The sequence below is a fragment of the Barbus barbus genome, assembly GCF_936440315.1.
Source record: "Barbus barbus genome assembly, chromosome: 13".
Classification (NCBI taxonomy): Eukaryota; Metazoa; Chordata; class Actinopteri; order Cypriniformes; family Cyprinidae; genus Barbus; species Barbus barbus.
The window spans coordinates 11,932,412-11,944,827 of NC_136741.1; the positions used below are offsets into that span (position 1 = coordinate 11,932,412).

The following is a 12,416-nucleotide window of genomic DNA, read 5'->3' on the forward strand; positions in this document are numbered from 1 at the left end:
AACAATTTACCCTCTACGCTCCAAGCATTTAATAATCACTCCACTCCGCTCCGCTCCGGGATCACCATTTCCCGCTCCACTCCGCGCTCACTGATACCAGAAACACCGCTCCGCCTTTGCTCCTCGTCTAAGGTATTTCAGTATGTTTGAAACATCACAGTTCTGTTCATAACATATATTAAAAAATAAAATAACAGGAGAGTTTCAAAGTGGCTTATTTGAACACTAGTGTGCAAACTTTTTTTTCCTACCTCATGACAAGCTAATAACATGGTTTTTAGCATTAAAAGGCATAATTGCTCCTTTTTGCAGTGGAAATTTTGTTTGTGATGAAAATAGTAAATTTTCGTCAGTTATTTTACCTACGGATCGATGTATTTCTTACAGATTTCTGCTCATTCGAATTTGAAAAGATGAAGTAGCACTGAAAGATTATAATTTTATTGAGAGAGCAATTGCGTGTGAATAAATGTTGTAGTAGCTACTTGTTTAAATCATGCTTTCAACTGAATATATATTCAGTATCTAAAAGGAACAAACAAATTCCTTGATAACTATCAGCCTTCACATTCTTTCTGATTTGAGTGATCCTTCTCTATCAAGCTAGCTAAATATGTTTAACATGTGAATTCTTGCTGAATATGCAGTTATACAGGTCCTTTTCAAAAAATTAGCATATTGTGATAAAGTTCATTATTTTCTGTAATGTACTGATAAACATTAGACTTTCATATATTTTAGATTCATTACAACACAACTGAAGTAGTTCAAGCCTTTTATTGTTTTAATATTGATGATTTTGGCATACAGCTCATGAAAACCCAAAATTCCTATCTCAAAAAATTAGCATATCATGAAAAGGTTCTCTAAACAAGCTATTAACCTAATCATCTGAATCAACTAATTAACTCTAAACACCTGCAAAAGATTCCTGAGGCTTTTAAAAACTCCCAGCCTGGTTCATTACTCAAAACCGCAATCATGGGTAAGACTGCCGACCTGACTGCTGTCCAGAAGGCCATCATTGACATCCTCAAGCAAGAGGGTAAGACACAGAAAGAAATTTCTGAACGAATAGGCTGTTCCCAGAGTGCTGTATCAAGGCACCTCAGTGGGAAGTCTGTGGGAAGGAAAAAGCGTGGCAGAAAACGCAGCACAACGAGAAGAGATGACCGGACCCTGAGGAAGATTGTGGAGAAGGACCAATTTCAGACCTTCTGCCTGCGGAAGCAGTGGACTGAGTCTGGAGTAGAAACATCCAGAGCCACCGTGTACAGGCGTGTGCAGGAAATGGGCTACAGGTGCCGCATTCCCCAGGTCAAGCCACTTTTGAACAGAGAAGCAGCACTGGACTGTTGTTCAGTGGTCCAAAGTACTTTTTTCGGATGAAAGGAAATTTTGCATGTCATTCAGAAATCAAGGTGCCAGAGTCTGGAGGAAGATTGGGGAGAGGAAAATGCCAAAATGCCTGAAGTCCAGTGTCAAGTACCCACAGTCAGTGATGGTCTGGGGTGCCATGTCAGCTGCTGGTGTTGGTCCACTGTGTTTTATCAAGGGCAGGGTCAATGCAGCTAGCTATCAGGAGATTTTGGAGCACTTCATGCTTCCATCTGCTGAAAAGCTTTATGGAGATGAAGATTTCATTTTTCAGCACGACCTGGCACCTGCTCACAGTGCCAAAACCACTGGTAAATGGTTTACTGACCATGGTATTACTGTGCTCAATTGGCCTGCCAACTCTCCTGACCTGAACCCCATAGAGAATCTGTGGGATATTGTGAAGAGAAAGTTGAGAGACGCAAGACCCAACACTCTGGATGAGCTTAAGGCCGCTGTCGAAGCATCCTGGGCCTCCATAACACCTCAGCAGTGCCACAGGCTGATTGCCTCCATGCCACGCCGCATCGAAGCAGTCATTTCTGCAAAAGGATTCCCGACCAAGTATTGAGTGCATAACTGAACATAATTATTTAAAGGTTGACTTTTTTTGTATTAAAAACACTTTTCTTTTATTGGTCGGATGAAATATGCAAATTTTTTGAGATAGGAATTTTGGGTTTTCATGAGCTGTATGCCAAAATCATCAATATTAAAACAATAAAAGGCTTGAACTACTTCAGTTGTGTTGTAATGAATCTAAAATATATGAAAGTCTAATGTTTATCAGTACATTACAGAAAATAATGAACTTTATCACAATATGCTAATTTTTTGAAAAGGACCTGTATTACGGGCCATTGGCATGATTTGTACTCGTGATTAAGCGGCAGTGGAGCGCTCTCGGAGCGAGTGAAAACCCAGTATTTATTTTATTATAATAAATACTGTTGGTTATGTTCATATTATAGGCATATTGGTGTGTGGTTCAATAACACCATATAATTACTTGGTTCTGATACTTTATTTAAGCCAATTATTATTGCCTATTTGTTAGTTTATATGTAAATATAGTCATATTTCGTTTTCACTTAGTTCTATTTGTATAAAAAAAAATATATCAGATGACTTGATTACCAAAATAATCGTTAGTTACAGCCCTAGATTAGTTAGAATATTTCAAAATACAACTGCATTGTTTTACTTTTTGTGATTCTGTCGTTGAAAATTACTTTAAAATAGTATTAAAATATCGTGAACCAAGTATCTTTTGTCTCATCTCGTGAGCTAAGTACATTGTCACACCCCTAGTGTTGATAGGCAGTGATATAGCTCATAATTTTCCAGGTGTATGATATAGCTTTCATTCTTCAGGTCAATCATAAGGAATAAGGAAAGTGATTATTTTTCCATAGTATCCTTTCAAATGTTAAAGTTGCCACAGTCATTGCATTCTTTGTATGTGCTGCACTTTATTTGTACCATTTTGATGTATTAGTTTATTAATTAGAATTTGAAAGATAATAATGATGTTGTTTGATAAGTGAGATCTCTGATTTTTGCCCTTGAAAACCAAAAAAGTAGTGCTTAAGTCCTTGAAAGTCCTGGAATTTAATTTTGCAGTATCTGTACGAACACTGTTTAAGTTTCCAGTTCTTGGAGCATTTTATTGTTTTTGTTGTTGTTAATTGAACTGAACTGTAGATTTCTGTAGTAAATTGTCTTTGTATATTTCCTATTTTATATTCATTTCCTAGTATTTAATTTACCATTATTTCTTTTGAACAAAATCATTTTAGTAGTCTGAGCCGAGTTACTAGTTAGTTTCAAGGAAAATCATTCAAATAATGTTATTTTTTTTGTTTGCCAAATAACCCTGTGTATGTGTCCATCCCCACAACCAAAGCACCACCCGGGAAAAAAGTTCAGGCTCAGGATTTTTTTTTTATTTAACCTCTGAAAACCACGACTCTCCGACTTTTAAAAAATCCGCTCCTCCCTCCATTCAAAATCAGACCGCTCCACTCCGCTCTCTGCTCCGCTCACATACTCTCATTGTGAAAAACTGTTAATGTCATGACAAATCTACTTCAGAACCAGCCACAATCAAAATAATCTGGCTGCGGGCGCGGGCCAGATATTATTGCTGGCGGGCCGCCTGTTGCCAACCACTGGTCTATAGTTTGCATATTTGCTGCATCACTTTGGGGTTTTTTGAGAATGGGGTCACAGTAGCAAGTTTAAAACAGGCTGGAACCGTCCCAGTCAACAGACAATTATTAATAATACATAAAATGTCTGGACTAACTGTATCGAAGGTCTGTTTTAGAAAATGGGAAAGGAAGAATGTCGTGAGGAGAAAAAGTAGGTTTCAATTTTAAAGTGATTTCCCTACATATCTGAATAGAAACTGAGCAGGAGAAAGAGGGATACAGGTTGTATCGAAGCAAACATTTGGGCTCGAATAGTATTGATTTTTTCAGAAAAGAAGTTGAGAAACTTTTCACACTCTAAAGAAGAGATAACAGATGAAGACTTAACAGAAGGGTTTAGAACAGAATCAATAGTTGAGAAGAGCGTTCTAGAACAGTGAGTTTTTTTACAATGATATCAGATAAAAATGTATGCTTTGCAGTCCTGACAGCCTTTTGCAAATTACGTAAAGAAGCATTTAGCATTTCAAATGGCATTTGGAGCCGGTCTTTCTACCATTTACGTTCAAGCTGTCGGCATTGCTCTTATAGTGATCGGCTATCGCCATTGATCCAGGGCTGAGACTTGTTTCGGGGACAGACGAGCTTTCGAGGCGTATTAAAATCCAAGATGTCCAAACTTTTCAATTTTGCTATTAAAAAATTGTATCTGCTCATCAATATCGAAGTATGATGTAATAGAATCAGAGAGAGGCAGATTTTCAGTCCCCAAATACAGTTCAGAGAAGAAGTGATTGGAGTGAGAAGTTAAGATGCGAGGCCAACGTGTTTGAAATGGTAAAGTTTTAGGCGGAGCAGGAAGAAGTTTAGAGAAGAGCACTGGTCCGTGATCAGAAAGTGGAATGTCACAGATGTCGATGTCAGTCACAGACAGTGTGTAGGACCATTTACCCACTGAACAATATTCAAGGAAGACAATAAATGTAAAAAATTCCATTGCATTGGCAGAACAGCATACATGAATATTAAAATCACCTAGTATTAAAATATGATCGTGATCTGATCTGATCAAGACATCCCCTAAAAGATTGGCAAACTCATTTATAAAATTACTAGATGAAGGTGGGCAATAAATGAATAGAAAATTAATAATAAATTAATGCAAGTTGCACTGATTCACTTTCCTACGTCAGAGTCGTGGAGAGCTCCAACAGGTAATCCTGGGAGGCGAATCCGGAACAGTCAAATTAATCCACGAACAGCCACGTTCCGCCGAGCCCCAAGAGATCCTTAAGCAGCAGACCAAGTTTGATGGCCTACAGCGGGGTGGTAGAAAAGCCAGATGCCCATGTCAGCTTCATTCGCACAGCTGCACCACCCCGTTTCCCGCGTTGCCTCCGCCGTCTCTTGCACGGAACCCCGAGAGCACGCCAGCGTAGGTAGTCGAAAGATCTGGACTGCGTAGGTGATGAGTGGAACTCATAGCATTTTTTAAATTGGAGTGAAACCCAAAAGGCTTTGGCATGGAATGATAGATATCAAGAAATTGTTGGCGATCATAGACAAACAATGAATGACCGCATAAAAACAGTAAAGTCAATAAAAACATAATGAGTAACACGGAGACAGTGGACAGCACGCCAAACACACTGGCGCCATCTTGTGGGTCTTTCTGCCTTTAGTTTTGTCTTCAGCAAGTCAAATGCATGCTCAATTGGGTTGAGATCAGGAGATTGACTTGGCCATTGCAGAATAATCCACTTTTTACCTTCAAAAATTCCTAGGTTGCTATTGCTGTATGTTTTGGGTCATTGTCCATTTGTACTATGATGTGCCGTCCCATCAACTTTGCTGCATTTGGCTGAATCTGGGCAGGCAGTATATCAGGCATCCGGCTGCTTCGGTCTTCTGTCATGTCATCAATAAACGCCAGTGACCCAATGCCACTGGAAGCCATGCATGCCCATGCCATCACACTGCCTCCACTCTGTTTCACAGATGATGTGAGCTTTGGATCATGAGCTGTTCCAAGCCTTCTCCCTACTTTTTTCTTCCTGTCATTCTGGTGCAGGTTAATCTTAGTTTCAGCAGTCCAAAGAATGCTTTTGCAGAAGTGATATGGCTTTTTTTTAGATGTTTTTTGGCAAAGTCAAATCAAGCCTTGTTTACACCTTGTGGTGACCCCTCTGTATTTGCTCTCGTGAAGTCTTCTCTTGATTGCAGACTTTCACTGTGACATGCCTACCTCCTGGAGAGTGTTCTTCTCTTGGCTGGATGTTGTGAAAGGGTTTTTCTTTACCATGTAGGTAGGGGATTCTCCGATCATCCACCACTGTCGTCATCTGTGGAGGTCCAGGCCTTTTTATGTTGATGAGCTGACCAGTGCGTTCTTTTTTTCTCAGAATGTACCAAACTGTTGATTTGGCCACTCCGAAGGTTCCTGCTATCTTTCTGATGTTTTTTTGTTTTTGTTTTTGTTTTTGATGTCTAACAATTATCTGCTTCACCCGCATGGAGAGCTCCTTTGAGTGCATGATGTTGGTTCACAGCAACAGCTTCCAAATGCAAATGGCACACTTAGAATCAACTCCAGACCTATTACCTGCTAAATTGATGTAGAAATAATGAAGGAATGGCCCACATCTGTCCATGAAATGGCTTTTGAGTCAACTGTCCAATTACTTATGGTCCCTTGACAAAGGGAGGAGGTACATATTAAATATATTTAATACCATATATATATATATATATATATATATATATATATGTGTGTGTGTTTAGAGTAAAAATGTAGTTAATTCATTATCTGGTTGTTTATTATATATGTTTTTAGACAATACAATAGCATGTTTTTTCTTTATTGATATAAAGCCAATATGTTTTCACAATTTAATATGGACATCTCAGACTTTTGTGGTCAGGTATTGTTTTTTGTGGTTTTTTTTTTTTTACTCTTTAATGTTTCTTGTAGTGAAGAGCATGTAGAGGAAGAGAGAAAGGGAGGAAATGAGAGAGTGATGAAGAGAGATAAAGAATGTATGTTCCGGAAGGACATTAATAATGCAGGGATTCCCATGCAGGGAGTCCCCCACACAGCTCTGTCTGTTACGATGTGTGGCAAAAAAGTAATCTACCTTTATATAACGCGCACACTTATACACATTATGATAAAGCTTGTGTACAATTTTATTAAAAGTGTCTGATTGCTGTTTTAAGGGTAAATGCCTTCCTGTTTAATATCTTAAAATGTCCTCTTTGAGATGATCATTTTTTCAGTGTAGCTTTGTGTTGATGACAACTTAAACTTACCCTGAGAGTAGCTCATCATAACAGAATAGAGACAAATGGCCAATCAGTCAAATGTCAGATGTTAAGTCTAACTGACCCATTGTGTTCCTAAAACTCTTCTCTTATTCTTCTTTGTTAATCACGCTTATTTGCACTTTCGCACAACCACAACAACTCAAACGCTCCTCATTAGTTAGAATTGGATTCTAGCACTTTCATTGCAGCTCAAATTGACAGTTAAAATGGATTTGTTTAAGCATTTTGGTTGCTTTGCAAATCTAATGGGCAGTGTTATTATAAACTAAATCTTTAAAAAATAAAATAAACTGAAATGCGTTCTTATTTTTAATGCAACAGTTTATTAACAGTTTGTTTACATTTGCATGTAATACTGACATATAATAATAAGTCCCAAGACACACAAGGAGTGACATTTATTCATCTACTTTGACTATGAGAGAAGATGAAAAAAACCCCAGCTTAGACGGTCTTTTACCCACAAAAATCTATTTTTGTATTCCATGGAAGAAAGAACATTTAGGTGCCACATCTCAATATGTTCAAATGTAAATACACTGTTCTATAAACTGTTCCATTTCAAAAGTTAGATTTTAGACTATATATATAGACTATTATTTCATAAGTCAAGGTTTACAGGGTTAAGCTTATTTTATTTCACTAACCTCTACAATGCAAGTAAATCACTCGCATATGTGACTACATTTTGATTCTAGGCAAATGGCTCGTTAGATATTGGTTAAGAATCATTTTTTTGGTTAAGAATTGGAATTGGTTAAGAATTTTTTCACCTACACTTGAACATTGACTAAAGTACTCAGAGTTTGAATTTCCATCATTAAAACACACTATTCACATTCATATTAATCAATGTCATAGCATATTTGATGAAACAAAAAGTGTAGTGTCGACTCACTGTAGCTAAGCTGTGAGAGAACTTTCCTATCAAAATTAGTTCATTAGTTAATTTGGAATTATTCAGCCTTAAAGAACAAGCAGAAGCCACTGCTGGTGTTTTAAATAAGCTAAATTGGTGGAATTATATGCGTATGTGTGTGTGTTAGTTGCCAGTTCTTGCCACTGAAATAGTTTTTGTGATTTATTAGGGGTTCAAGCACATAGTGCCGAAGCCCTATTGTAATTGTTAGAATGGTCACGGATCAGTGATCTTCCCATAAAAAACTGATTGTGCTGACCAAACCGTAAATCGTAGAGACTTGAAACTTGAAACAACGTGACCAAGGCTCGCCCCAATCGGCTTGATCAAAAGTACAAAACCGCTTATAACTCCTAAACCATCAGTCGCAGGCTCAAGTGTCTTATGTCGTTGGAATGCATGGCTCACACCAGACAAAACGCATTTCAGATTTGAAATTTTCGGGTATTTTGCATTTTTTGAAAAACCTACTTTTGCGAACTAGTCCTAGGTTTTTCGCCCGATCAGAACCAAATCAGTGCAAAAAGATTCTATGGAGAGTGAATAATTTTTTTTTTTTAAAAAGTTGAACTTTCGACTGACCGTCAGGGCATGGCCACTTTTAGTAAAATGCCTATAACTCCTGAACAGAATATCTTCACCAGACTCAGAACACTTATGTAAGAGCTCTGTCTGAGGTCACAGGAAAAAAATCGCGGAGCTTGGCCACTTGGTGACACTATAAGGGGCAAAAAAAACATAACGCATACACTAGATCTTCCCATCATGATTCTGAACAACTTTGCCTCTAGGACCACTGCTGTCAATCAAATTGTTCTTTGAATGTGTGACATTATTTAAAAAACCTACTGTTGCAAGCTACTCCTAGGTTTTACACTCAACCTAAAAAAAAAAACACTGCAATTCTCTGGACTCTCTGGGTCAATAATTATCAAAAAAATGCTGAACTTTCCCCTGGATTGCGTGGATCCTTGGATTGCTATAACGGGGTCATTTAGAAAATGGGCGTTGCCATATACCCCTAAGCCTATAAACCCTAAACGAAAACTCAAAACTTCACAAAAATGATTGAGCACATGATTCTAAACAAGCATGCAAACTTTTATGGAGATCGGCCAATAGTTGTGGCTATAACTTAAAAAGGTGCAAAAATGCTGTATTTCTATGGCAAATCCCATGAAATGGCTGTAGGCCCTCTTCCTGCCTGATTTACGTCCAGCTTCACAAAATTAGGTGAGCACAAGCGTCACATGACTCTAAACAAGCACAGAAACTTTTATGCACATCGGGCTGGCGCTTCAACTGTTATAAAGGTGAAAAATTTAAACATTTTTCCCTTTGAAAAATGGCATTTTAAACGATGGAAAAAATGGTCTGTTTTACGTAGAACTTCAGGAATTTAGGTGAGCATATCCATCGTATGACCCTGAAGAAGCTTGCAACCTGGGCCATAATTAGTGCTATTACACTACAAAAGTAGTGTACACTACAAAACTACAAAACACTACATTTATTTCAACGATAAATGACCTGAAAATGCAAAAAGTTATCCTTTTCCTCTCCAATGCACGTCTCCTGGTATGATAATTTTTTTTCAGCAGATCAAGTTTGAAGTACTGAAACCCTGTTGTTTTTTTATTTTAATTTTTTATTTAATTTTTTTGGCCATATTGCCCAGCCCTACTTTTGACTCACCGTCGCAAAGGCGCACCAAAACATTCTAAAGGGGCACAGACACTTTTAGTAAATTGTATGTAACTCCTGAACAGAATGAGAGATCTTTGCCAAACTCAGAACACTTATTCTCAATCTGAGGTCACAGGGGAAAAAAAAAATTGCTTTAAGAGGGAGAAAAAAAAACTTGTAAAAATGGCTATAACTGTGCAATCATTTGTCTTATCAACATGAAAATCGTTGTGCACGGTCTTGGTCCAAAGTGCCACAAGTGTCTACAATTTGCGTATCTCAAAAAACAAATGGCTGCCATTGGCCAACAAAGTTGAGCACCTGTTAGACCAGGTTAACGGAGGCCGATTGTTTTCAGAGTTCTACTAATTATAATTAAGAATTATACTTTTACTTTGCTAAAATATGTATAAACTATCCATCATACAACAGAAAGCATGTAGTAGATTGTGTACAACAGGTTTTTCAGCAAAGTTTTCATCATTTAAAAATATTTAAAGTACAAATAAAAAAGAAAAAAAGATTTTGAAAGTCATGCAACTCAAGTCCACAACCCTGCCAAGTATTTACCACAATATGAGTAATTTAATTTTAAAAAACACTGTAAGAATAGATATCACAAAATAGTAATTCTGCGAGAAATTTATCTTGTCTCTCAAGATGTTACTAATTGAAATTAAAGCCATACCCTATATTTATCAACTTTAAGTGACTGCTGATTAAATGTGAAGAATGTTCACATTTAATCAGCACAGGGGGAAGTCGTGGCCTAATGGTTAGAGAGTCGGACTCGTAATCGAAAGGAATTGTAGGTGGGGGGAGTGAATGTACAGCGCTCTCTCCACCCTCAATACCACGACTGAGGTGCCCTTGAGCAAGGCACCGAACCCCCAATTGCTCCCCGGGCGCCGCAGCATGGCTGCCCACTGCTCCGGGTGTGTGTGTGTGTGTGTGTGTGTGTGTGCATTTGTGCACTACTCACTGCTGTGTGTGTGCACTTGGATGGGTTAAACGCAGAGCACCAATTTCGAGTATGGGTCACCATACTTGACAATACGTCACGACTTTACTTTACTAAACTTTCATCAGACTGCATGACAACTGGCCATATTCACCTGAAAGTCTTCAGCAAGGAAAAACAATGTACTGAATGTTGACATCTGCGCAAAAAATTATTAAATGTTCTAAGATTTCATACCCAACTCTTTGGAGACCTGCTTTACTGTTGTTCACTGGTTCTCATTGTCTTTTACTAGGTGGCAGCAATAAACCCTAACCACCCACTGGCTCAGATGCCCCTGCCTCCCTCCATGAAGAACTGCATTCAGCTGGCTGCCTGCGAGGCCAATGAACTCCTGCCCATGAACCCTGACCTCCCTGCTGACCTTTTCACCTCCTGTCTCACTACACCAATCAAAATTGCCCTACGCTGGTGAGATATGCTGATTACTCATGCATTCAGCTGCATTTACTCATATAATGTACATACAACCCAGATTAATAGTGAGCTACTCAAACCAGGTATTTTGATCAGAATAGCCCTTATTCACTGGCTCGTTTTATTTACGCACTTTTTTTGACTCGTGTGCTCTACGAAGTAGACAGGAGATTAATGGAGGTTAAATATTCAGTGTAGTCCCTCATTATTTACAGTATCTCACAGAAGTGAGTACACCCCTACATTTTTCTAAATATTTTATTATACCTTTTCATGTGACAACACTGAAGAAATGACACTTTGCTACAATATAAAGTAGTGAGTGTACAGCTTGTATAACAGTGTAAATTTGCTGTCATTGTCATTACATTGTAGCAAAGTGTAATTTCTTCAGTGTTGTCACATGAAAAGATATAATAAAATATTTACAAAAATGTGAGGGGTGTACTCACTTCTCTGAGATACCGTGTGTATATATATATATATATATATATATATATCAATAAGGGATCATGTGCAGTTAGCAGGTCATTATTGCAAATTAGACACCATGGAGGGATCTTGTATTACCCTGAAGGGGTTTATTTTGAGATATAGACTTGAGGATTTTGAGGTAAAACGGCTTACATAAATAAATGTTATGTTAATAGTGTATTTTTATTTTATTCATTTGTTTTTGTTATTTTATAGTTTCCTGAGGAATAATTTTAGTATTAGTAATTTTAGTCTTTTTTTCTCCATCAAAGACAGTCGTAATTTAGGATAATGCTTTATAATAACTTTAATAAATCGTTACTAAACATTATATATTACATAACAGATCATTATTTAATATATATATATATTCAAATAGCTAGAAAGATTAGTGATGTGCTTGTTAATGTTTACTAATAAGCAGAGTTGGGTATAACGTGTTACACAGTAACTGTATTCTAATTACTTTTCCTGGTAACACAGTAATGTAATGCGTTACATTTTAAAATTTATGTCATTTGATTACAGTTACTAATGTCAATACAATTGTTACTTAAGTTACAAATGCAATGTTAAATATGAAGTAAAAATAATTTTTTGTGCATCAGTATGCCCTTTAACCCTCTGGGGTCGACGCCCGCGGATATGCGTTTTGAGGCAGATTTTCCCGATTTCCCAAGGCCGAAAAGAGCTTGAATTACTCTGCCATTTTTGATCGTACAGAGAAGTGCAATACACCATTCAAAACTGTAAGGGGTCTACTTTTTTTGTATACACTTATAATAACAACTAAACTTTGTGCTTTTGAAAAAAAAAACACAAACAAACAGGTGCGTTCTCAGTCTTCACTCTCTCCACAAACTGCTTTTTGAAACACGTCACTAAAATGAACTGAAACTCAGCAAATACTTTACACAGAGATATGATAAATATATCTATAGAAAGCTTGACACGTCTACTCTTAAATTAAGTCTTACCGAAAACAAATATTCTGTGATAAAGATTTTTCAATTTTTCAGTCAATATTAAATTACTGAAAGAACTA

The 12,416-nt window shown here is 37.4% G+C and overlaps 1 protein-coding gene across 2 annotated transcripts in view; it reads left to right on the plus strand.

Moving 5' to 3' along the window:
- The window catches only part of LOC306878679 (regulatory-associated protein of mTOR-like), a 273,686-nt gene that overhangs the window by 135,599 nt on the left and 125,671 nt on the right, over positions 1-12,416 (plus strand). For both annotated transcript variants that reach the window (XM_079431159.1, XM_079431160.1), the window contains exon 7: positions 10,716-10,891. In XM_079431159.1, the coding sequence (XP_079287285.1) occupies positions 10,716-10,891 (176 nt within the window). The remainder of the gene's footprint in view (positions 1-10,715; positions 10,892-12,416) is intronic.